This window comes from Odontesthes bonariensis, chromosome 3 (assembly GCF_027942865.1).
Source record: "Odontesthes bonariensis isolate fOdoBon6 chromosome 3, fOdoBon6.hap1, whole genome shotgun sequence".
NCBI lineage: Eukaryota > Metazoa > Chordata > Actinopteri > Atheriniformes > Atherinopsidae > Odontesthes > Odontesthes bonariensis.
The window spans coordinates 5612130-5639232 of NC_134508.1; the positions used below are offsets into that span (position 1 = coordinate 5612130).

Sequence of the window (27103 nt, forward strand, 5' to 3'; positions counted from 1 at the left end):
TTATGAACATTGACTTACCCCCTGCTGCGTCCTGTGAGCGGCGTTCAAAAGTCAGACCTCACAATCGCTTGGCCCTATTTTCTCTCTACGTTCGTATCACTATGGGCTGTGTAGACCGAGCAGACCGAGCAGTAAACACCGTAACAGGTGCGGCTGTCGGCAGGTGGCTGAACGCAGTGATACGAAGGGAGAGAAAATAGGGCCAAGTGATTGTGAGGTCTGACTTTTTCCTGGAGAACGATTTTGTGATGCAAATGTATTACTCTTTTGAACGCATATTGTTTTGAGAAGCAAAACGCTTTATTTTTTAAACCCCAGCCAACTAGCCGGACTACCTTCATCAACACCAAAACGAGGCTGGAACTCTGCTCACAGGACGCAGCAGGGGGTAAGTCAATGTTCATAAATGATATTGCTAATATGGGATGTCATACAGCTTCATGTCAAAAGAGGCGAACTATCCCTTTAATGGAAAATATCAGCACATTCATGGAGCTTTGGGGATTTTCCAATTGTTATTCTAGCAAGTTGTGATAATCTAAATTAAGTACTGATTTGATGTCCAGTGGCAAATAAAATAAAACTCTAAATGTGTATCTCGGACGTTGTGTTTCCACTGCTGTGAGAGGACATGTGGGCAAAATAATCCAAACCCAGTGTTTTAAAAAATGTGGACGTCGCCTTTAAGAACGTTTGTCATTTCTGCTCAGATAGACTTAGAGAACAACATTTGACCCGGACAGCATACCAGCATATTTACCAGTCTGCAGTCATTTTACTCGGCCTGCGCCTCCACAAACGTGTGGACGGGCGCGTGTCATCGCTGCCATCTTGTGGGAAACAAGAGCAATAACACAACGTAGAGGTTGAATTTATTTCATCGAATAAAACACAACTCAATGCTGTCAACATGATAGGAGAAAACAAAGATTGCTCGTGTTTAAAATCAAGTATAACTCAGCAGGAGACGACTTCTCAGCACGATGATTAAAAAAAGAATCCCCCCACAGGTCCTTCAACTGTTACGTCCCAAACCGAGCCAAAGAGACGAGGCTTTGCCGAGAAGAACAGCAGACGTGACATCTGATGGCACGATAATTATAGGGCCAACCCTTTAAAATAATAATACAAAAAAAAATCTGTAAAGTCACAGCCTGACAGAAAAACTCCAGGGAGGATTATTACAGCACAGAAACACACAACTCGTATTGCTGCCAGAATAAAAAGGGTACTATCGTTCCAGAAATCAAACAGGATCCTTCACTTTGTCTGCAGAGCCGTGCAGTAAGAACCTAAACAAGAAATACACAGTTTTCTTCTGCGTCTGCAATGTGTTACATTGTGTCCGTGATCATAGCAGCAAATATGCACTGCTGCACCACAAAGAAGTGATGTTACAGCATTTCAAGTGTCACCACTAAAGCACATCGTAGATGATGTAACCTCCACACAGTCCTAACAGCTTTAGTGCAAATTGTGCTGGAGCAGTTAATTAACCACACATTAAACCGTTTCTTCATATAGATGATGTTAAATCATAGAGAACTATCAAAGTCACACGATTACACTAAAAACAAGATGTTTTGTAATTCATTCCATCGAGTTCTTACAACATAAAGACACAAATACAGACATGAAATGCAAATATGCAGTTAAACAGGTCTCCTGTACATATTCGTCTACAGTACTAGACATGATGGCTACAAAGTAGTTCCTTCTCCAAGTATGCACTACAACGTACAACGCAGCAGAGTCACACATCAACAGTATTCACCCAGTACAAAGACAGAACCAGCTCTTCCGTGGTGCATATATGTGCTTCCATGTGGGTCAGCTGTGCCCACCAGGGGGCAGTGTTACCTTCTGTATTCCGTGAGACAGCCAGACTCCCATCAGTGCTTTTCAGTGCTTCCCAAATACTGCACAACCGTCTGATTCAGGAGAGTTGTCCAAAGAGGAGGAAAGTGGAGCCGCTGCTCAGCAGCAATCATCTGGAGTCAGTCACAAAGGGCTACAGATACTCCTCCTCTTTGACATAGAGAATCTCGTGGTCCGAGCTGGGAACCTGGCAGAGGCAGAAGTGAAGGAAAATCAGCGGTCAGAGGCTGTACATATCTGCCAATGGACGCCGGAGTCAATGTTGATGAAAACACAGCACTGTTCTGTCAAAAAAGCTCAATCCCCAAATAGCCTGTGTATCACAAAGTTTTTATAGTTTAGACCTTTGTCACATATTAGGTTACAAAGATCGAATAGAATTTTAGATGGATGGATAGATAGATAGATAGATAGATAGATAGATAGATAGATAGATAGATAGATAGATAGATACTTTATTGATCCCGAAGGAAATTCAAGCATCCAGTAGCAGAAATAATAAAGCAATAAAAATGTTTATACAATTATAAACACTTTAAAAACAATCTAAGAATTTAAAAAACAGTTTAAAATATATAAAGTGACCAGTGAGTGCTCCAGCCTCACAGTGCTGTTCAAAAGTCTTACGTCGCCTTGCATTTTAAATTGCAGGAAAACAGGAAATGGGAGTAGCGATTTATTGAAAAGATAACTGAATCTCTCTTTTCATCGTTTATACATAAAACAAAAAATACCACAAGCTCTCTTGTCATTTCTTTAAGGAGTCTTCAGGAATAGTTCTCCAGGCTTCTTGAAGGACATCCCAAAGCTCTTCTTTGGATGTGGGCTGCCTTGTGTTCCGTTCTCTGCCAACATGATCCCACACTGCTTCAGTAATGAAGGGCTCTGGGCTCTGGGAAGGCCAGTCCATGACTGCTAGTGTTCCAGTGTGTGTTTTATCTATCAAGTTATGACAAAAATGAAACCTGTGCCAATAAGAGGCTTTCCAGATGGTACTGCATGTACAGAGCAAGTTCAGACAGTACTTTGGAATTTCATCAGTTTTGTCAAGATCCTCAAAACCACTGGCTGAAAAGCAGCCCCCCAAACCATGACAGATCCTCCACTGCCTACTACTTTCATACACTGGAAAAAATGCCCCTCCAAAAATAAGCAAGAAAAACAGCAAATACAAGACGTTTTTGCTTGAAATAAGCAAAAAAAATCTGCCAATGGAACTAGTGAAAATCGTCTTGTCAAGATTTCTTGAAATAAGATGTGATATTTAGGACTTTTGAGATAAAAGTGATCTTGAAATTAGCTTAAAAACCTCTTCAAATGTCAAAAAAAGCTTGTTTAATATGAAATCAGACTTTTTAATTTAACAAGATATTCCAGATGTATTGTCTTCAAACAAGTCCCTATATCTGGCTTGATTTTACAAACTTCAAATACCTGGGCTCATGGGTCAACTCAACTGAGCAAGATCTAAAAGTGAGGAAGGCACTTGCATGGAGGGCCCTGAACGGTATGGCCAGTGAGTGGAACTCCAATCTCCCCCGTCAATGTATTATCTTCAAACAAGTCCCTATATCTGGCTGAAATAGTACTTGTTAGGCAGTTGTGTCTTATATTAAGTGTAATGAGATATTTTGACAAATATACTTGGTAAGACTTTGATTTTTTTCCAGTGTACAAGAGCCAGTAAACTGACTGAAAGGATAAATTGCTATTTAATTTCCTTTGCTATTTCCCCATTTAAAATGACTGTAATCCGCAGTGATATACAGCTGGGCCTCAGCTGTGACTGTAGCAAGGTTTGGAGAGCTGATGTATAATCTAACAGACGGCAGAAATCATTTCTTCTCAGAAAGATGTAACGTACAAATGCAACTGGGAACTGTGTGTGATATTTCAACACATTTAACTCCATAATCCATACAATTAATAACTCAATCTTGAACACAGTCCCTTAAATATCGCCATCATAGCTTAAATTTTAAATCCCTCACTGGTAGATTATCAGGATCAATTATGATGAGAACCCACCGTGTGGGTGGGAGTAAGGTAAAGCTTTCAAACAAATCTTTTTTAATCTGATGTTAAATAGTGTCTTGGTTTTCTATTCAGCAGAGGAAATACCAGAGCAAATATACGTGTGTATATGCATATATGTGTATATATGCTCACAGTTCAATAGATGACATGTCCAGGACTATGTCATCTGTTGCTAACAAGCACTGTGATATCTCCACCTTTGCTTGTGCCGCTGCTCCCGATATCTTTGTCTGCCCAAGCCTGAAAACCGTCTGGAGAGGTGTTGGTGTCCACTATTTGCTCATCATTTTATTAATAGCAATCTCACATTCCCCATGATGATTTAGGGAAGATTTGGTTTGAACCTCCATCAACTCTTTCTGCTTCGCTCCTTCCCGACATCCACGGTGTTTCCTCTTCAAACTTTGGATTTGGACTCTGGATTTGGGGTCTTTTGCCTGGCATTACTTGGCTTTTGAAAAGCTTATTCAACTGCTCCTGTTTGTATACAACTTTTCCATTGGCATGGTAACTCATCACAACATGATGTTCAAAAAAGTCTGACATAGGAGGACAAAAATCACTCAAACTGCACAGCTTCTAAACCAACGGATAAAAATCTCTCCAAAAAACAAAGTTTTGGGGGAAGAAAGCTCAGTGGTAAATCTCAAAGAATACGAAATACACACAATATGATCTGAGCTTCGGTAACTTGCTGTCGCAATAGCCGCATTCGGACAGAGCCGTTCTAAGAACGGTCCCCCTCGAATTTTGTTCTGATAACTGCCCTTCTCCAGGGGAACTGTTTCAGTTTGCATTCACACATGAGTCGAGACCTGATAGAGACTGATGCGACGCAGCCGTCTGCGACAGCGACGTGTTACTTTAGCGCCACATTCAACAACAAAACAAAACAAAACCCGGTAAAAGTAAGGAGAGAAGAAAAAAACACCACCAAGAAGCTAACATGGAGAGCGGGGAGGCCACCGTGTTCATGGTCTGCATGATGGTGATATTAATCATGGACGATCACATCGGGCGTCTAACATGGAGGCTGGAAGAGCTCACAGAGAGAGTCAGGAGACGCAGGATGGAGCGCAGGCCATACTTCTTGGTTTCATGAAGAAAGGAGAGCAGAGCGCCGCAGACAAAGGAGACCACGTGGAGGTTTAACTTATTAAACACGCGCAGGTTGTGTCCGTGTCGTATGAGGAAACATTTCAGCCTGACAACATGACAAGGGGCGGAGCTACCGACCACCAAACACCTCCGTCAGATGTGTTGCTATGGAAACCAGAACAGACCCAGCTGAGGAGAAGGAGCTGAAATGGTTCCAGGAACTGAGGGCCGTGGTCCCGAGTTCCTGTATGTGCGAATGAGGGGAAAAAACGGCCCCGTTCCTGAAAAGGTTCTAGGAACTGCAGAAGGTTCCTACAGTGGCTAATAGCTTTGTACATTCTATGTGTATCATGTCACCAAACCAGTTACTATTAGTCCCAATTTTTTAAGCAATAAATATGGGAATAAATGCTGTAACCCAGAGCGACCACTCAGGGCCCTCCGGGAGGGTCTGATGTATTCTGCAAAAAGCCCCTTAAATACCCTGAAATCACTGCTCCAACACTAAGAGTGACACTAAAAAAAAAGGGTACACTTTGGTCCACTTGCAAAAGCGATCATGTGTCATCATCAGTCAATAGTACAACTGGTACTCTGCAATAACTGTATGGACGTATTTAATTGTAATAATGGGCCCCGGTGTACCTGGTTGACTCCTCCCACCACAAGGAGGCGGTCTCTGATGACGATGGAAGAGGCGGAGCATCTGGGGGAGTTCATTGGAGCCAACCTCTCCCACTTCTTCCTCTGAGGATGAAAGCCCTCGACTGTGTCCAGAGCTGAGGGCTCATGACCTAATAATGAATTAGGACAACACACACACACACACACACACACACACACACACACACACACACACACACACAAACACACACACACACACACTTATCAAAGACCTTGAAAATGTCCTTAAGTTTTATTATTCTTGCCGGCGTGCTGAAGATTTCTCAAATGGAACATGAATGCGTCCAAATTCCATTTAGCTAATCGAAAAGTATAACTTAAAGCGATACAATGTAACTTCTCAAAAAGCCCACTATGGAGCTCCCCCTACAGGCTTGGAGGTAATGTACGGTTACACTGTCGTAAATACAACACCCTTTCGCTTTCACGTTTCACGTTTGTTGACGAACCGGCGAGGAGTCAGAAGGTGCAAGCTATGTCGACCGAGAAGGTAAGAGTAATCAAATGTACCTGCGAGCGTGAGAAGGGTCTATTTGTTTTTGCGGTAGGTGTGCCAGAAAGCAAGTCGAAGTACTTCCGCTCAGCTCCCGGGCCGCTCCAGCAAAGTTACATAGCGCAGTTTTTCTAACTCAGACCCCCGAAGGGCATAGCAGACAGGCCAATCGTAATATTAAAACTCATTCTAGCCGCAAATTTTTTTTCAAGCTGTTATTTTAAGGTAGAAATGCTACATAGTATTGCTTTAATAAGACAACCTGTATTAGGACTAAACTGGTAGTCAATCCTGAAAAGAATATGATGAGCGAATATTCTAAGAAAACGTTTTGCTCTTGGGAGATTCATGCTAAATTGAAAATATTATTATTTACATTCAGATTTAGTTTAAATATTATATAGATAGTATTAAAAGAACAGTTATTTCTAAACCTGATTTAATTTATTCTTGTATGTGGTGTTGCATGTTTAGACCACAAGGGGGCGTTTCTTTGTTTATATGTCAGTTGAGAATAGGTCAAGGTTCGAATAGTAGAAGAAGCAAAAGTTCAGTTGGAAAAAAAACGTTTCTATCTCGAGTTGAAATTTTGTCGTTGTTTTATTGTCCTGTGATAGTCTTTTTTTTGTATCAGTAAAAACCAGAAAAGACAACGAGAAGTACTGCTTCATTTATACGAGAAGCTGCAGCTAAGTTCCCACACAAGTATTAACATTCCTGTCCAGCACTTATCGATCCCTTAAAAACTCATCTCTGCTCTCAGTAATGGAAAGTTTTTAAGCTTTATCTTTAAAAAAAAAATCTCTTATGCCCAAGATCACACAGGCAGATGTTATCACCTTGGGTGGCCATCTTAGTAGCGAGGCCAGCTGGCTGCTAGCCGCTGTAACTAGGCCGGTCTCACTATCCCATATTTGTTACTGTATGATGCGAGATGCACATTTGCAGGCACTGTGAGGTAATGTATATCTATAAAACCTAAACACTGTTCATGTATCTGTGTTAAATTGAGTTCCTAATTGAGGTCTTTACACCAGCTGCCTGTCCATCAGAGGACAGACTTTAAAGTTCTGATGCTGCTCTATAAAGCTCTGAATGGTCCAGGACCAGAACACATCAGTGACCTCCTGACCCAGTATGAACCTCCCAGACCCCTCAGCTCATCTGGATCTGGTCTTTTATCAGTTCCCAGAGTCAGAACCAGACATGGAAGAGCTGCATTCAGCTTCTATGCTCCACATGTCTGGAACAAACTCCCAGAAAGCCTCAGATCAGCTGAAACACTCAGTGTGTTTAAGTCCAGGCTGAAGACACACCTATTTTCAGCTGCTTTTGAATAAAGCTCCAAATCTGAAGCTTGAGTTTCAAAACTTAATCACATTTTAACTCCTGATTTTATCTGATTTTATCTATTGTTCTTATTTCTTTCTTTTTTGTTTAAAATTTAAATCGTGCTTTTTATTTTGTACTGTTTTAATGTCTCTGTAAAGCACTTTGAATCGCCTTGTAGTTGAATTGTGCTGTACAGATAAACTTGCCTTGCCTTGCCTATCGACTCTGCCGTTAACCTTCTTAAAAGCAACCACTTCTGAGGGATGTTCCAGGCCCAGCAGGCCAGAGTCACAGCTGCTAATGTCTGATCCCTGAATGGTTTGTTTCTAAAGCTGCGGAAAGTGAGCAGATACACAGTCTGATTCTTCATGTGACCTCTGCTGTTTAGTGTGTTTGTGCGCTTACAGTCGCTGCTGTTGAAGCTGCGGATGCAGACTGCTGCTTGGGTCATAGCTTTCCCTAACTTCTCATCTCATCTGAGCGTGAAGCTTTGTCAAAAACCAAATTGACTTTGTGTCCAGTTCGTCCCTCTTACCAAGGCCTCCTGCGACCACCATCCGGCCGCGCAGGAAGGCGGCGGCAAAGTCAGCTCTCTTAGTTTTCATAGCCACCGTCTCCTCTGACTTCAGCCAGGTGCCTGAGGAAGAAATAGGAGAACAACAGACAGCTGGAGTGAACAAATGGGTGTGCTTAAGTGCAGCACAAGGTTATGAAGTAGCTGAGGTGAATTCCAGAGACACTGCAGTCCGCTTTCAGCTAGACAGGATGCTGCTGAGTTTTCAGAGTATGTCCTGCACAAACAGGTCACCCATGAGGCAGCTGTAGCCAGAACATGTAGACCCACACACACACACACACACACACACACACGCACGCACCTGGCAAGGACGTAAAGAGGTTAGAACAAATGCAGAGCGCAGACAGAAGGGAGGAGGGGGAGCAGAGAGGTCAAACTACAACAGGGAGGAAGAACATGTGAGGATACTGCTGTTGGACGGACTTCACTGAAATATCTGAATTAGTAAATGCTAATGATTAAAACGAACGCAGGCTGTTTAATTTTAGGCATCACATTGCTTGTTTACGTCGCTTTCTTTGTGAGCGAAATCTTCGCTTTGGTTTCAGTGGTGAGTGGCTGAACCAGCGCTCGGAGCAGAATTCATTCTAAAAAAAAAAAAAACATTCCCGGATATAAATACACGGCACTGTGCAATAATAAAAATACCAATTCACAATAATACAGCATTACAAGTTGGCTTTAGATTGAGGTTGGTTGTTTACATAAGAGCACAGCTTTTCCTGACCCAATGAGGGACTCTTCCATGGGTTTTGACTGTGAATGACTGTAGTCGTGCAACACAAACAGGTGTGTTGACATTAGAAAAAAAATCCAATCTTTGTGTTAGTCCAACTAAAACCAGACTTTCAAAGTACATGTTAAAGGGATAGTTCGCCTCTTTTGACATGAAGCTGTATGACATCCCATATCAGCAACATCATTTATGAACATCTTCTTACCCCCTGCTGCGTCCTGTGAGCAGAGTTCCAGCCTCGTTTTGGTGTTGATGAAGGTAGTCCGGCTAGTTGGCTGGGGTTTAAAAAATAAAGCGTCTTGCTTCTCAAAACAATATGCGTTCAAAAGAGTAATACATTTGCATCATAAAATCGTTCATCCAGAAAAAGTCAGACCTCACAATCTCTTGGCCCTATTTTCTCTCCCTTCGTATCACTGCCTGCTGCCGCCTGCCGACAGCCGCACCTGTTACGGTGTTTGCTGCTCGGAAGCAGGGGACTGCTCGGTCTGCACAGTTTACACAGCCCGTAGTGATACGAAGGGAGAGAAAATAGCGCCAAGCGATTGTGAGGTCTGACTTTTTTTGTTGAACAATTTTGTGATGCAAATGTATTACTCTTTTGAACGCATTTTGTTTTGAGAAGCAAGACGCTTTATTTTTTAAACCCCAGCCAACTAGCCGGACTACCTTCGTCAAAGCCAAAACGAGGCTGGAACTCTGCTCACAGGACGCAGCAGGGGGTAAGAAGATGTTCAAAAATTATATTGCTAATATGGGATGTCATACAGCTTCATGTCAAAAGAGGCAAACTATCCCTTTAAAGATGTCAGTCTGACTGAAACTGTGCATGACCGAATGTCTCAAAGTGGGACAAACACACGCACACGAGGCTGCTTGTGGACAAATTACTCATGCGTGTAAAGTTTCAGCTGGACCCAAACTGAGCTGGGTGTCATATCCGCCGCGGTTCGCTGAACGGGCTTTGACCCAGAGGCAACAGAAGAAGCTGGTAGCAACAGAGAGAAACTACAAAGGATGGCGTTCATCTCACTCAGCGTGCAGAATGAATGAAATGTACAGAGCTGGAAAAGCTATCCAGCTAGACATGGTACGATTTTGCCAACGGCAGAAGTTTATTTCTGGGAAGGGACATACCGCTTGTCACATGAAGTGAAATGGAAAAAACAGGAGGAAAAAGTACTTTATTTATCACAAAGACAGATCATATTGTGGACTGTGCAGTCGGGACCTCCTGTGTCTGTATACCGGTACATGGACAGTAGTTCATTTAAAAGTCGAGCTAAAAAGTTCCTCAACTTAAATGGGAAGTTTTTAGGTTTTTTTTAAACCTGGATCTCATTTCTGGCATAAAATACGTTCATCTACTCACCGATAACAGTTTGGTGAAAGTCGGCGTCCTTCGGACGATATTTAGATCACTGGAGATCGTTTTTCTGTTATCGGTGAGTAGATGAACGCATTTTATGCCAGAAATAAGGTTTAAAAACACCGAACCTCCCCTTTAACTGTGCTGATTAGCTTAAACTAGTCTATGCTCCGTAATGAGGACTCGCTCAAGCAATTCAGGACAAACATACAACTCAGGACTTAAAAATTCAGGATTTGATGGAAATCTTGATCTTAAAGTTAATCTTAATCTTAAAGTTTATCTTAATCTTAAAGTTAATGTCTTGTTGCAGGAGCGTTTATCTTCAGAAAGCTGCAGCTGGAGCTGCTGGAACAGGGACAGTTCTGAGATCCCTCAACAGCTTCCAACCCACTGCTGCATAGCTGCAGCCGAAAGTGAATTCTGACTGATGGGAATTGAACCCAGGTGCAGTGATGAGTGTTGGTTAGTTCGATCCAATATCAAAAAAAGCTACTGGATGCTTTAATCCCGAAATACTGGGAAACTCCATTAAACACAATCAGTGGAGGCACAGGTGTGGAAGACTTGGCACTTTTTTTTAATCTAATCTCCTTAAATGATCCAACACTTAGTGCTGGTGGTGTTCTCTGTGACCCCCCCCCCCCCCCCCCCCCCCGCAGATCATTTTCTTTTACTTTTAGGCGTTGTTGTTGCCTATTCTTGTTTATCTGAAAGAAGCCCAGACGGATAAAATCATGACAGAGGAAGAAAGATAACTTCGTTAGGGGGAGGAAGAATTAGAGTGATAGAGACAGAGCAGGAGGGGAAGTGTTGCTCTTGTTTCTTCTTGTTTCTCCTTTGCTCTTTTCTGCAGCCCGAGTTTTAACCAGAACAAAGAGATCACATCACATCACCCCAGTTCTCAAGTCTTTTAAAGCCACTTTTAAATCCAGGTTAAAAACATTTCTCTTTCAGTGTGCTAATGGTTGAGTTTATATTTTTCTTTTTCCCCTCTTCTTTGACTGCTTTTAACTGCGTTTTAATTTTTATTCTATTTTTTTATTCTCTTTAAATTGCTTGTTTTATGCTGCTTTATGCTGTTCTTTAAATGCCTTGTCTTTTTGTAAAGCACATTGACTTGCCTGTGGTATGAAATGCGCTATATAAATAAAGATGCCTTGCCTTTCTTATCTTTGTTTTTGCATTGCTCTTACTGTCTAACTCCTCAATTCCTTTCTTTTCACGATCACACGCCCCCGCCCCCTTAATTTATTTTCCATCTTAAACAAGAGGGAGAGACAAACAGCATTAGGACAAACAGACAGAAGTGCAGAATGAGGCCACATGTGGAGTGTTTCAGCAGTGTGTAATGAAGAGCTGCGTTTCCCATTGCAGTCTGGCTAAGTTACACTGAGGAGCGATCACAGCTGGCCGTCTCCTCTGTTCTGCCCTCCTCTCAGGGGAAAAGCCTCTTTCCTTTGTGTATTACACAACCGCTTCCTGCTAATCTGTACAGTTCAATGAATTCCGTTTGCATTAGCAACATCATTTATGAACATTGACTTACCCCCTGCTGCGTCCTGTGAGCAGAGTTCCAGCCTCGATGAAAAAGTCAGACCACCTAGCGATAGCCGCACCTGTTACGGTGTTTACTGCTCGGTCTGCTCTTCGGTCTGCACGGTCTACATTGGACGCATTGATCAAGGGATCAAGGGAGGCAAAAATAGCGCCAAGCGTAGTGAGGTCTGACTTTTTCATCGAGAACGATTTTGTGATGCAAATGTATTACTCTTTTGAACGCATATTGTTTTGAGAAGCAAGACGCTTTATTATTGTGGCCCCAGCCAACTAGCCGGACTACCTTCATCAACACCAAAACGAGGCTGGAACTCTGCTCACAGGACGCAGCAGGGGGTAAGAAAATGTTCATAATGATGTTGCTGATATGGGATGTCATACAGCTTCATGTCAAAAGAGGCGAACTGTCCCTTTAAGCAGTGGTTGGCCCAAAATTTTCTTCATTTAAATGATGAAAAAACTGAATGCATTGTGTTTGGGGATACTGTGACGGCTGGCTTTGGCACCTTGTCTTCAAAGCTTAGTTCAACCGTCAGAAATCTGGGAGTGACCTTTGACCTTTGATCTGAGGTCGGACAAACAAATTAAAAACAAATCGTCAGGACTAGTTTTTTCCAGCTGCGTCTCCTGGCCAAAGTTAAAATGTTTTTAAGTCATCATGACCTTGAGAAAGCCATCCATGCCCTAATCAGCTCAAGGTCAGACTGTTGCAATGCGCTTTATGTGGGTGTCTCCCAGTCTTCTCTCAGCCGCCTTCAGCTGGTAGAGAACGCTGCTGCCCGTCTTTTAACCAACACCAACAGACGTGTGCACATCACTCCTGTTCTTAACTCCCTCCATTGGCTTCCTGTTCTTTATAGAACTGATTTTAAACTTTTAATGTTTAAAATGCTTAACGGCCTCACCCCGTCGTATTTATCTGAGCTTTTAACAGTCCTGGTAGAGCTCTGAGGTGACCGAGCCTTTTCCCAAAGCTGCCCCCAGGCTCTGGAATAAGCCCCCCGTCCAGCTGCATTTTATTTCTGACCTGGGCCTCTTCAAATCTAGGCTAAAAACCTGCTTATTTAGGATGGCTTTTAATACCCAGTAGCATGATGACACTTTTATCTTATTTTATCTTATTTGATTTTGTTGTATTTTATTGCTTTCACTGTTCTTTTATTGTTTTTATTTGTTTTTTACTTATTCTTCTCTTTATTTATGTACATTTGGTACATCATAATGATTGTTTGTAAAGGGCTGCAGAAATAAAATACATTTACATTTCATACAGGTGCTCACACTTACTGATGATCAGTTCTTCAAGTGTATTTGATTCGCAGCACCTGGCTTTAATTCCTATGGAAGCAGTGAGGGTGGATTACAGTGTAATACGTCTGTGGTATTTACCAGAGGATTCCTTTATTATGTCCTAGTGCATAAAACCTTTAGAGCCTTTAGAGCCAGATTTAATGTGTCTCCTTGCAAAGGTAAAAAGTCTTCATTTTGCAGGCTAACACCACAAGGGAAGAAAATAAGAGCCATGATACCGGCACTAAATGGACTAACACACAAATGTTACCCTCTGTCTTTAGCTATACACACTGAACATTCATTATATTTGGTCTCCGTGGGTAAAAATATTTTCATGTCGAAACTTCAGGCTACAGACTAATGGTGCAGTCCTCAGAGACACGGCTGCATTTTCATGCCCAATTCCCGTTTGCTTTGGAGGGATAACACAAGTCTTCACGTCAAGATTTCTTTGGGACTGCGGGGCAAAACACCAGCATACATTATCCTACTCTGACAGGGTGGAAAAGGAGAATAAAGAGGCAGAGACAGAGGGAAACGCAGCGAGAGAGAACACAGGCAGAGAGAGGGTGGAACAATGGGAAGAAGGAGATGAGGCCACTCTCTGAAGGCTGGGCTTTGTAAGTCTGTGAGATAGTAATTCCATCCACGGCTCTCTGTAATTCTCCCTCATGATTAAAACTAGAGTGGGATGATTAGTTCTTGGTCTTTGATAAATTGTGTCTGTCACATGTGGAATCTCAGATACGGCAGAGGTGATCCTCATGGACGAAATGTATCCCACTGTGTTGATGTAATAATAATCAATGGCCCAGCCAGTTTTAGCTCCATTTTCATTTCTGCTTAATTCCGTCTTCTTTGTTGTGTTTGGGTCCTTTTTATTTATTTTTTCTCTTCAACCAACCAACCAAACATGCAGCATGGTCGTTTTTCCCTTTTACAGGTTGGCTTTTCCCTGCAGACTGTATCCCCTCAGCACGGTGACACATAGGTCTGATTAACACAATGATTTGTCTTTTTTGTCATAGTCCTGTGAAGAATTTAGCACGGCACAGGGACGCTGGTCGCATCGGCTCTGCCCGCTTGGAACCTCAGTTAAGGTAGTACTTAAAAACGTACACCTGGTTAGGGTTAACCTCAAATTTAACCTCAAACATTTCATGCACTTTGAGTGAAATACACTGATTTTTACACCGCGTCGGACAGCTGTTTGTAACTGCAGTTACATACGTGCACAGTTCATTCTAACCCTCTGTTTTTCTGATGTGGAAGAGATGCAGTGTACAAATCAACAGCACAGCATTTGTTTTAACTCCTACAAGATTTTTTTGCAGCTTAAATTGTTTGTAATGATGAAAAAAATTGGCTCTTGGCCTCCCTTCGAAGAAGCTTTTAGCTTAGCTTGTCCGCCAGGAAACTTTCTAATTCTTCAAACTCTAACAATAAATACTATGTTTACATGTGCAACCATGTTCCAATAAAAAGCCAAGATCTTAAGGCTGATTTATGGTCGCCTACGGAGAGCTCCGTCGCTTGCGTGCGTCGGCCAAAATTCCTATCTATCTATCCATCGACGTGACGGAGACTCGCGGAGACTGCAAGGGTTGCGATTGGTCGGCTGACAACATCATTTCCGGAATCACTTTACCGGTTTAGCTCCTTCCTCTCAGAACAACAACACCGCCATTTTTGAAAGAGTTTACTGTGTGGCCGGTCAACATTTGGTCAAAGTTATTTGCATTTCAAAATCAACAAGCTCCAACTCCAACAACAGTCTGTCTCTCTCGGTCGCCATCGTTCACTGTGAGGAGTGGAACGGAGCCGGAAGGTGAACAACCAATCAACCACTTTCACGATAGACGTCGCGAGATTGGGTCGTTTAACGTAGCGACGCCTACTGATCAGGAGGTGAACTGCGTTGCGTATCCAACAGCCCGACGGAGAACTTCGAAAGTACGGCCTATGGAGACGGATTGATGGATAGCGACGGTGAGGCATACTGAGGCCTATACTCTGAATAAGACACTGCCATCTGAGCAGCCTTTTCAGACCCCCTTAACCTGAGTGAGGTCATATTCAGAGTAAACAGAAGTAGCTTTATAACACATGGCTTCAGAGTTGCCAGGTCCGCTAATTTATACAACTTCTGTCTTCCTTTTTACAAACTCGGTTATTCATTTTGGACGTTTTTGTCAGAGATCAGGTGGTTTAATTCTGTCACAAGATCTGGATGACCAGAGGGTAAAAAGACGCACTTTTTAGACCAGGGGAGAAACGGAGAATGCTCCGTGAACTGACAGTTATTATGATGAAGGAACAAAGATCACAGTGGTGGAGGGATGGAATTCAGGCATGAAGCGTGCGACTCGTATGGGCATCTTATTCATAACTCCTGTTAAGAACATAATCAGAATACAAAAAAGTCAGAGTATTGCACATACACATAAACTATTGGCTTCTCACTTCACACAACCCTACTTAAAAAGCATCCTTTGAACAATCTTTAAAAAGAATTAGGATTTACATGTCAATGGTCTCATTTCACAATACTCTGACAAGAGCTTTTGCTTATCTCACTTCGGTTGGGTGATGGGCACAAAGAGATGGTAATTCAGTAACCAAAGTCACCAAAGTCGATTGTTAATAACTGAATTATTTCTTTAAACAGCCCTTAGGCTTCAGGGTTTAAGTATCTATGCACGGTTCCTGAGCTCCGAAATAGTTCTTGGTCCCTGAAAAAGATGTTTGAGGGGAAAATGCACAAATTTTCAATTTGTTTTAGTCTGATCCGAGCTCATAAATTGCCAATGCGTCACAAGAAAAAAAAACTGAGATGAAATGTTTCCTTCTCTGACAATTTGTTAACAACTCAGTTCTCTGGGTTTTCAGTGTACTTGTTGTACGCAGCCTGCATTACAACATCCGTTAACAGACGTGCGTCTTCATACGGGCGATATGGAATGGAAGAGTAATATGATATCAATGTGTGACAGCAGATTGCATGACTGTGTGTACGTGTGGAGAGATATTGCTGCAGATGGATAATAAAGCAATCTGTTTCTAGATCTTGTAATTTGAAGCGCTCCTCATCCCCAACCCTCCCTCAACAGCTCATCTTCCATCTCATCTCAACCAAAATTAGATCGCAGAAACGAGGCTGCCTTCGCCGCTCGTCTATGTGTTTGCGTGCGCGTGCATCAACACGTGCACACTTATGTTTGTGTGTATTGGTGGGCGTCCTCTTTCCGCCCTTCTTCCTCTCTCTCTCACACACAAGTCAGACTCACTCCCCATTATCATATATTTACGTTATCGCTCCTGTGTTCTGCTTTATTTGGCTTCCATTCGACCGATCCCAAAGTGTGACCACATACCCGGCTGTCTAGAATGAGTTATTGATTTTTGCTTTCCAATTTCTCCTCCTGTTCCCTTCTCAATTTGTTCACCTGTTACTCTGGGCTGTCTTTGCCAGGTAGAGGGATAAGTCATCTGGCTGCATTGTGGGATGGTGAGAATTTGGGAGAATATCCTGAAATCAAAGAAATCCAAGAGGATTCAGCCTCACTGAGTAGTAAACCGTCTCTCTGCAAGGTGAGGTTAATGATAATGGCCACTGTAAGACAAGGAGAAACCTTCATGTCAGTAAAAAAATGGAGGGATACCTAAAAGTAAAATGATTTGAACTTTAATCAAAATGCACAGTAATGTGGGATACTGGAACAAGGCAGGATATCTTCCACAGCACCAGAACCTTCTACAAACTCAGGATTAAGGTTGAAGAGGTACTGTAGAATCCAACATGGCCGTTCTGCACAGGCCTTCAGGACCTCTCCAGCTACTTCTTCACCTGACTGCTGGAGACAAAAGCCGCATTCGGACAGAGCCGTTCTAAGAACGGTCCTCCTCGAATTTCGTTCTGATAACTGCCCTTCCCCACGGGAACTGTTTCAGTTTGCATTCGCACATGAGTCAGACCTGATAGAGACTGATGGGACGCAACCGTCTGCGACAGCGACGTGTTACTTTAGCGCCACATTCAACAACAAAACAAAACAAAACCCGCAAAAAGTAAGGAGAGAAGAAAAAAAACACCACCTAGAGCAGTGATACTCACTATTGTTTTCACAAGAGCCACATTGGCAGAGCAAAATCAAGGGAAGAGCCACTTTTACAGCAACATACTAAAGTCCTCTTTTGCAAATATGCATTTCTACATATGAAACATCCCACAAAAAAAGAAACAACACAGCCAATACATTTTCAATTCAGACCACATTTACCTTAATACTGGGATGAGCGGAAGCTGGCGTGCATGTCCTCGACTTTCTTCATGTTGTATTTGTAGTTTGTTGTTGTAATCATAGTGAGACATTCAGGATAAGCATGGTTTTTGTGCTGGTTTTTGCCCTTTTTTAATTAAAAACCGATCCATTGTGCCTGCATCTGGCGCTGGCTAAAGGAGCTAGTGTGCACTGTGGTCAAGTGTGAGGTGGTTTAAGCGGGCTGCGTTGCCAGGTTTAACAGTTCCCCCTTTAGGAAACACCATTAAGCCTTAATTAATACTTAATAAAAATACTTAATACTATGCAGTGTTCGCTGTATGTTATTTGAAAAAATGTATTGTTATAGTTACCATATTGTTATAAGCTACTATGCGAGTGCGAGCCGCCAATTAAAGCTTGAGGAGCCGCGCAATGAGTGTCTCTGACCTAGAAGCTAACATGGAGAGCGGGGAGGCCACCGTGTTCACGGTCTGCATGATGGTGATATTAATCATGGACGATCACATCGGGCGTCTAACATGGAGGCTGGAAGAGCTCACAGAGAGAGTCAGGAGACGAAGGATGGAGCGCAGGCCATACTTCTTGGTTTCATGAAGGAAGGAGAGCAGAGCGCCGCAGACAAAGGAGACCACGTGGAGGTTTAACTTATTTAAACACGCGCCGGTTGTGTCCGTGTCGTATGAGGAAACATTTCAGCCTGACAACATGACAAGGGGTGGAGCTACCAACAACCAAACACCTCCGTCAGATGTGTTCCTATAGAACCCAGAACAGACCCAGCTGAGGAGAAGGAGCTGAAATGGTTCCAGGAACTGAGGGCCGTGGTCCCGAGTTCCTGTATGTGCGAATGCGGGAAAAAACGGCCCCGTTCCTGAAAAGGTTATAGGAACTGCCAAAGGTTCCTACAGTGCGAATGCGGCTAATGAGGCTGGAGGAGGATGCAGAGGAGGTCTTAAGCCCTGTTTCCACTATGCAGTCCGGTATGGGTCGGTTCAGAACGGTTCGCTTATTTCAGTGTTACCACCACCACGAAAGCGTACCGGTCCCATGGAACCTGTTACCATTTTCGTAACCCTTCTGCTTGGGGTACCTCGCACACAGGACCGGTTCCCTTGGGGAGGATAAACAGGTTCGCTTCGGCACGCACTCCGCCCACCCCTGAGGGTCCCCTTTGTACAGTGGGAACGCAAAGCTGACCCCAAAGCGACCCGACCCGACCCGTACCGTACCGATACGAAGTGACCCGAACCGTACTGACAGTGGATACGAGGCTTTAGTGAGCCCAGATGTGGGGGGAGATGTTGGTGAGGCTGTGCTAAGATCTACGACTGAGGTGAAGTGTGACATCATGGAAGTGTGACAGGTAGGATGTGAGGTTTGCATTGCCAGGAAGCAGGTGAGGAGAATGCTGACTGTTGATCTGAGCTGAACCTACTGAAATACGTGTTCAGCTAATTGGCTCCATCAGTCTGATCCCTTTTCACCTTAAAGCCTGTGATCTTTTTCCACACACCTCACACACTGTTGAACACAGTGTGTGAACTTGAACTTTGTCGCTTTTTTCTGCACACCTCCTTGCGCTCTGTGATCTTCTATTTCAGCTGGTTTTAAACAGTCCTCGATAACTCTTTCTCTCCCTCCCTGAAGCCTTTCCTTTTCATGTTCAGCAGGTTCTTAGGTCACTGGTGAAAGGGTTTGTAATTAGGGAAGCACCTCACTGTCCTGAATAATAGTCTGTCACACTGGCACTGATGTCATCTCCATGTGGCTGTCGTACGTTACACAGTTTAGTCAGACTATTACACACTACAATAGTAGACTAAGAAGCATTGATGCTGTATTTCAGATGATCTATTGTGATTTAAAGACTAAATATCTAATATTTATGTTAGTGTATTTGGAGTTGAGAAGCACTTAACCGAGCAGAGTTTCTTTGTCAGAGCTTGGCTCATTCCAACATACTTTTTCAATTAGGATGGCAGACATCAAATCAAATCAAATTTATTTGTAGCACATTTCATGTACAAAACAATTCAAAGTGCTTCACATAAAAAAGCATTGCAGCAGGGAGTGGAAGAAGCATTAAAAATACATAAAAGAATATAAAGAAAAACAAATAAAATAATTTAACAACAGTCCAAACAGTCCAGATAAGTTCAAAGATATCGTGCAGATTTCATGCATAGACACATGAGAACAGAAATGTTTTTAACCTGGATTTAAAAATGTCTCCATTTGGTGAAAGTTTAATCTCCACTGGCAGTTTGTTCCACTTGTTTGCAGCATAACAGCTAAATGCTGCTTCTCCATGTTTAGTCTGGACTCTGGACTGGACCAGGCCTTGGATCTAAGAGCTCTGCTGGGTTTATATTCTCTGAACATATCACAGATGTAAACCATCAGCAGGCTTTTAAAATCTCTTCTGTGACTGACTGGAAGCCAGAGTAAAGATTTTAAAGCTGCTGTGATGTGTTCAGATCTCTTAGTCCGGGTTAAAACTCCAGCAGCAGCGTTCTGGATGAGCTGCAGATGTTTAATGCTCTTTTTGGGAAGTCCAGTTAAAACAGCGTTACAGTGATGGATTCTACTGGAGATGAGTGCATGGATGAGTTTCTCCTGGTCTGTTTGGGAGAGGAAACCTTTCATTCTGTTGATGTTTCTGAGGTGGTAAAAAGCTGCCTTGGTGACAGCTTTGACATGCTCAAACTTCACATTGTCTGAATTCAATTATCATTTTAACTATGTGACTTTGTGACATCACCTCAGAAAACTCAAAGTTTGTGCAGCTTTCTGCTGAGACACAGAAAGTTCTGAGTACTTTTTTTCACATTTCATGTTTACATGCAGCTGTGCTACCCAACTTGATGACCTTTGCTTGAATTAGTTTGTGGGGGGGGGGGGCTGAGGAGGGCTGACATGAAATGAGACACAGATACAACAGAGTTGTCTGCTCAGATTGGAAATGGGGCACTTTGGTTTATGTTGAACATTTCAACACCAAACTATTTGTCTGCCTGTCAGAAGGAATTAAATTAAATAAAAGTCCCAACACTCTTTCCAGAATGTGCACTACACTTTTCCAGTCATTCAGAATTTTGTATATGGAGCTTCTGGCAAAGCAGCGTTATATATGCATGCCTTTAAAGTCCTCAATCCCTCCAGAGGTTTTGCCCTCGTTCCAGCTCCTCACTGAGGTTCCGCTCTGCTTGAATTAAGTAAAACGTTCAAACTTGAGGTTTTACTTAAGTCACTGGACTTCAAACTCAATTGTTCTTCTGTAGAATAAATGACAGGTTTGGTATCTTCTGAGACAAAAGAATTAATAATGAGGTTCAGAGGCTCTTAAAGAGCCCTTTGACACACAGGGTGACTTGCATATTTGTGTGTGTGTGTGTGTGTGTGAGAGAGAGAGAGAGAGAGAGAGAGAGAGAGAGAGAGAGAGAGAGAGAGAGAGAGAGAGAGAGAGAGAGAGAGAGAGAGAGAGAGAGAGAGAGAGAGAGAGAGAGAGAGAGAGAGAGAGAGAGAGAGAGAGAGAGAGAGAGAGAGAGAGAGAGAGAGAGAAACTATCACCATTCATCACCCAAAAAAAATAACATAATGGTGTTTAAGCTGATAAATTATTGCAACAGTTATACAACTACAGTGTAACAAAGTAGATGCCTGTGGTCATAAAAGACGCAGCGCGTTTGTCACTGAACTTTGGCATTGACTACTTTATCAGTCAAAAGTGCTTCTATAAAACATCACAACAGCCATTTTCAGGATTTCTTGAATGTGACAGCACTTTCAATATGGCTCGTAATAATGGAACAAGAGTGAGCAGCCACGGCGAGAAGTTAGAAAAAGAGCTGCAGGAGACAAACTGCCACCATCCAGTTCTAAGCAAAGGTATCCAACTCTTAACTGTTCACTGCTGTGAGCAGACTTCAGGGTAAAGGCCTCAGTATGCTTCTCCGTCCTTTCGAAGTTCTCCGACGGGCTGTCGGATACGCAAGGCAGTTCACCTCCCGATCAGTAGGCGTCGCTACGTAAAACGACCTAATCTCGCAACGTCTATGGTGAAAGTCGTTGATTCATTGTTCACCTTCCGGCTCCGTTCCACTCCTCACAGTGAACGATGGCGACCGAGAGAGACAGACTGTTGTTGGAGTTGGAGCTTGTTGATGTTGAAATGCAAATAATTTTGACCAAATGTTGACCGGCACACAGTAAACTCTTTCAAAAATGGCGGTGTTGTTGTTCTGAGAGGAAGGAGCTAAACCGGAAAAGTGATTCCGGAAATGATGTCGTTAGCCAACCAATCACAACCCTTCACTGGAAAAAATGCCCCTCCAAAAATAAGTAAAAAAACAACAAATACAAGACGTTTTAGCTTGAAATAAGCAAAAAAATCTGCCAATGGAACTAGTGAAAATCGGCTTGTCCAGATTTCTTGAAATAAGATGTGATATTTAGGACTTTTGAGTTAAAAGTGATCTTGAAATGAGCTTAAAAACCTCTTCAAATGAAAAAAAAAGCTTGTTTCATGTGAAATATGACTCAAAACAAGATGTTTTCAAGACTTTTTCACTTAACAAGATATTCAAGATGAATTGTATTAAAACAAGTCCCTATATCTTGCTCAAATGGTACTTGTTAGGCAATTGTGTCTTATACCAAGTGTAATGAGATACTCAATGAGACAAATATACTTGGTAAGATTTAGATTTTTTTCCAGTGTTGCGGTCTCTGCAAGTCTCCGTCTCCTCGACGGAGACCCTCCCGGAGAGAGCTCTCCGTAGCTCTCCGTAGGCGACCATAAATCAGCCTTTACTCACGAAACCCCAACCACATGGAGAACAGCTGTGTCCTAGTGGTTAGGGAGGTGGACTTAAGATCAGAGGGTTGCAAGTTCAAATCCCGCCATTACCTCTCCCTACACCTCTATCCATGGCTGAAGTGCCCTTGAGCAAGGCACCTAACCCCACATTGCTCCAGGGGCTGTAACCAATACCCTGTATCTAAATAGCTGTAAGTCGCTTTGGATAAAAAGCGTCAGCTAAGTGTAATGTAATGTAAAAAATGTAATGAGAACGGTTCATTATTTTGTTTGTGGACTTCTGCAACTTATGGTATCAAACTAAATTTACCATTAGAAATCAGTCGGGACTGAAACCTTAACTTACTCACGGATGATAAAAAAAAAAAAGAAGGTAAGATGAAATAAATAAGACAGGAGCCGTTAAGAAGAAGGTGTCTGGTGTGTTTTTGTACCTTGGTTGGTGTCAAAGATGTTGACGTTCTTCGTGAACTTGGAGCTCTGGTGTCCTCCGCCCTGCCGTAGTCCTCCCAGTAGACACAGCCTTCCAGCTGAGTCCCATATCACACCCCCATATGTACGCTTACACGGCATGATAGGGAGTGAAGTCCAAGAGCGCGTCTCTGTGTCGTACACCTCAAAAGCCTTCACCGGCCGCTTACACTGTCGGCCACCTTCAAGAAAAATGTCCCTTTTTTATAAGGAAGTCTAATCAAGAAACAGCGAAAAGTACAATGGCATATTCATGCTGATGTACCAGTACCTGCCACATAGAGCTTATTGCCAAGCAGATGTGTGTCGGCATCATAGCGTGCGGTCGGCATTGGGGGAAGTAGCGCCCACACATCCTTTCGGAGGTCATACTGCTGCAGGATGCTGCGAGGGAGGAGGTCCGCACCCATGCCTCCAACAGCCAGAGCCCGACCATCTACTCCAAGACACAGAGTTCCACGATATTAACATTTCTAGTCAGCTAAAGCGATGCTAGTTTTTTTAGTCCAGATGATGCAAACGCTTTCATAGATTGTAGAATATCTTTACGAACCGATTATTTATATTCAGGATAGTTTAAAGGGAATTATTTAAAAAATATATTTTGTAATAAAGTGAAATGGGAGATACAACAAAAAAACGTTCCCTAAACACAATTACTTACATTACATAATTGTTCTTTTTTTTATGGTTCAGGTATGGACAGCACATTGAAGAAAGGGAAAGAGTCATTAAATACGGAAGCCCAAAACGGCCATAGGTACATACATTTTATTCCATCTGTTTTCCCGGGATAACGAGATAATTTTCCTCCGTTTTACCACATCCAAACCCAAACACACACACACACGTAATTTGTGCTCTAAAAAGGAAACTCTTATAAATATAAATATACATTATGGACAGGCACAAAAATCACTATGTCACGTGTAACTTACTTCTGTTAGGCTTACGTCACGACTCGGTCACTCCGGTCGTCACAGGATTATCATCTAGCAGTGCCAACACCACGCTTAAGACAATCCAGACTCTTATCATGTGTCGTTCCACGATGGTGGAATGACCTACCGAGCACTACCAGAACAGAGGTGTCCCTGTCCCTGTCTATGTTAAAGAAACTCTTGAGGACCCCAGCTCTTCAGAGAGCATCTCCTATCCTAGCACTGACCCTGTATTTCCCTACTCCCTCTGCCCTTTATCTTTCTGTACTTCCCTCTTTGTCTGCACTCTATCTCTACACTGTCACTTCTGACAGAGTCTGACTAGTCGTTTTCCTTCTATGTAGCTTAGCGTTGGCTTTGATGTTAGCTGTAATGTTATATCCTCATTTGTAAGTCGCTTTGGACAAAAGCGTCTGCTAAAATGCATAAATATAAACATACTGCACTGTAATATACTGTATCTGTAAATACAGTGACAAATGAACGCCAAAAAAGAGTTTGCGCCAGGCCAGAAGCCACAGTAAATCCGCACCTTTATCCATTGGACTTAAGCCATTTCAAGCATATTTTTGGGCGGCTAGCTGTGTGCTTTGGATTGCTGTCCTGTTAAAAGGTCTAATACCGTCATCTCTTACTGTGCGTTGCTCTCAGACCCTTTATAACTCATTTTACTCTAAAATATTTTGGTGATGCATTTAGCTGTTATGCCTCAAACAAGTGGAACAAACTGCCAGTGGAGATTAAACTTTCAACAAATGGAGACATTTTTAAATCCAGGTTAAAAACATTTCTTTCTCATGTGTCTATGTATGAAATCTGCACGATATCTTTTAATTTATCTGGACTGTTGCTTGTTTTTAAATTCATTTAAATTATTTTATTTGTTTCTCTTTATATTTTTTTATGTCTTTTTAATGCTTCTTCCACTCCCTGCTGCAATGCTTTTATTTTATGTAAAGCACTTTGAACTGTTTTGTACATGAAATGTGCTATATAAATAAATTTGATTTGATAATGTTCCGATTTCTTCTTTCAGAGGCAGCTAAGCAGTCCCACAGCATGATATACCTCCACCATATTTTCATATAGGTATTGTAGATGGTTCTGATTGGGTTTTATTATGTTGGCTATTAACTGATGCACTTCATTCCAAAACTTCTCCATCTTTGCTTGGTTCGGTGTAACGGTATGAGCAGAAACCATCCATCCAGGTGGCTGCAGGTCAGGTTAAGGTAATTTAGACATCCTGCATGGTGGTCCTTTGTGGGCTGCATCCTGATGCATCCTCACAGCATGATCACAGTAAAACTTGTTGATCACACTACTGACAGTTGAAAATTGGATTTGAAGACCTTTGGCTGTCAGCTTGTAACCTTTGGGATTGTTCAGTTCGTCTGATAATAGCATTTCTGATGCTTTCAGGCAGCTGTCTTTGTCTTGAAAACAACACTGTATTCAGGTCACGAGAAGACCGAACGGTAAACACGAGGGAGCCTTATTTGGACCTTTTTTGTTTTGTTTCAGGAACTTCAGCACATCAAAAGTGTGCTCGTGTACTTTTGTCTCCAGTAGCATTTGCCGATTTTACGCAGATCACAAAACTTTATTCAAATTTTTTCGAAAGGTATTTGAAATTCTGTGCTCACAAGTCGTGAGTGGCAAAAAAATTCTGACCAGGACTGTAGCTCATGACAAGGCAAGAGACTTTGACAGACATGGGAAGGAGAGGGGAGCTCAGCCGCAGAATGAAAAATGCATCAGTCCGCGTCTGGCACTTTCAAATGACACGTCTAGCATGAGAATGGAACTGAGGGAGAGTGTTGAGGCAGGAGAAAATGCAGCATTAATCATCGGATTGAAGAGGAAATGAGCTGCAGGGATGGAATACACATTTCTATTATGTTTATATATTATCCATTTTTTCGAGTGCTTCTTTGTAGAGCCACTTACTTCAAAATCTAACCTCAACCCACTCACATAATATGGATAACAAAAAAGGTAAAAAAGTTTCCAAAATACCTAATCTTCATTATGTGGTAAAGAATGGCTCATTACTTGAAGTTAATGATCTAATATCTGGCAAATAATGATTCAACAAATTTCAATAAAAATGCCATCATTTAGTCAATTCGGTGACTGGCTATCCATTTAAACACACCACATCTGTTTTCATTTGGCTCTATTGATCATTTTGTCAGACTATTTGTCCATCTTTTCAGCCGCTGTGTTTAGGGAAAAAAAAAAATCACAAGAAAAAGGGCTGAGGATCGAAAACTGGTCAAAGACAGCATGACGAAGCCGACGTACGGCCAATGAGTCTGTGTGTGTACCGCATCTATCTCTGTTCCAGCAGACACTGACAGATGCGCCTCTTATCACGGTCTTTGTTTCAGGCCGAGAAGCTTTCTGCTCACGCCGACTTCGAAATGTGAGAATAAAACGGCAGACTGGAACATTCACTTTGCTTCTTGGTTAAAAGTCGAAGTAAACTGCACTTTTGATCTGACATTTATAGCAGAGTGCAGTCATTGTGAATATCTGTATAAACTTTACACCAAAGTAATTATGGTTTCTTTTCTTTCAAAAACAAACATTTTTAAGTCCCTCTGTGGCATTTTAGAGTTTTGCCATCAGAAAGGCCACAGAGAATGTTTACAATTTTAATTAAAGTGATACTCCACTGATTCAGAGCTGCACTCAAAAGGGCACCCACAGGGTAATTAAATGACATCACCTGAGGCCAGGCTGCCTCCCCAAGTGTATATGTATATATATATGGTGATATGTACTCTTTGACAGATGTTGCTAGTGCTATACAACATAAACACAACATTTTAAAATAATACTGACTAAATCAAAGCCAAAAAATGACACAGAATGATGCAGTGAGCAACTAAAGTGGATACAAACAAAATAGCTGTTTAAAGAATTGGCATTAAAGATTACAATTTAACACTGTCTGCTCTACAGATGGATCCTTGACAACATCCAGGTTACCTTCGCTGTTAGCACTGCGGTATCACAGTCCATTAGTCAACTGTAAAAAAATCCTGCCCCCAGCCATCGGTGAAATGTCCCGTGAATTATAGTTCTTGCTCTCCTCACATGTGAAGCCATTTCATCCAAAAATAAACTAATCCGTAATGTTGTGACACACATACCTGGAGGAAGCACTTCAACTTTCTACTCGTGCGCTCGGTCGTAGGCGTCGGTGTTGTTTATAGACGATCCTTTCCCCACGTTACAGTCCCTGGCCCCTTGGTTGAGTTTGTTTCACTACAGTTTCCTTTCATTGGTCTTCAGCTTCTCCAATTTTCCGTCTGTTAATCCCCTTTAAAACGTTTAAAAGCAGTTTTTCCCTTATGTGCCTCCAAACAGCAACAGCCCTAAAACGGGGCCTTGTCTACGGTCAAATAAATCATATTTCTGTATTTTTAGATAGAACTGTGATACATCATATATGATTCAGCCAATCTGCACCCTTAACCTTTCTCCTACTCTCTGTGCTCTCCACTGCTGTATTTTTGTACAA

General features: G+C 42.2%; 1 protein-coding gene across 2 annotated transcripts in view; it reads right to left on the bottom strand.

Moving 5' to 3' along the window:
* Positions 1 to 912: 912 nt before the first annotated feature.
* klhdc8a (kelch domain containing 8A) overlaps positions 913 to 27103 on the bottom strand; it is a 68335-nt gene continuing 42144 nt past the window's right edge. For both annotated transcript variants that reach the window (XM_075461990.1, XM_075461989.1), the window contains 5 exons: positions 22902 to 23066; positions 22594 to 22812; positions 8058 to 8159; positions 5659 to 5807; positions 913 to 2065 (listed from right to left, as the gene is read on the bottom strand). In XM_075461990.1, coding sequence (XP_075318105.1) covers positions 2012 to 2065; positions 5659 to 5807; positions 8058 to 8159; positions 22594 to 22812; positions 22902 to 23066 — 689 coding nt within the window. In that variant the 3' untranslated portion in view covers positions 913 to 2011. The remainder of the gene's footprint in view (positions 2066 to 5658; positions 5808 to 8057; positions 8160 to 22593; positions 22813 to 22901; positions 23067 to 27103) is intronic.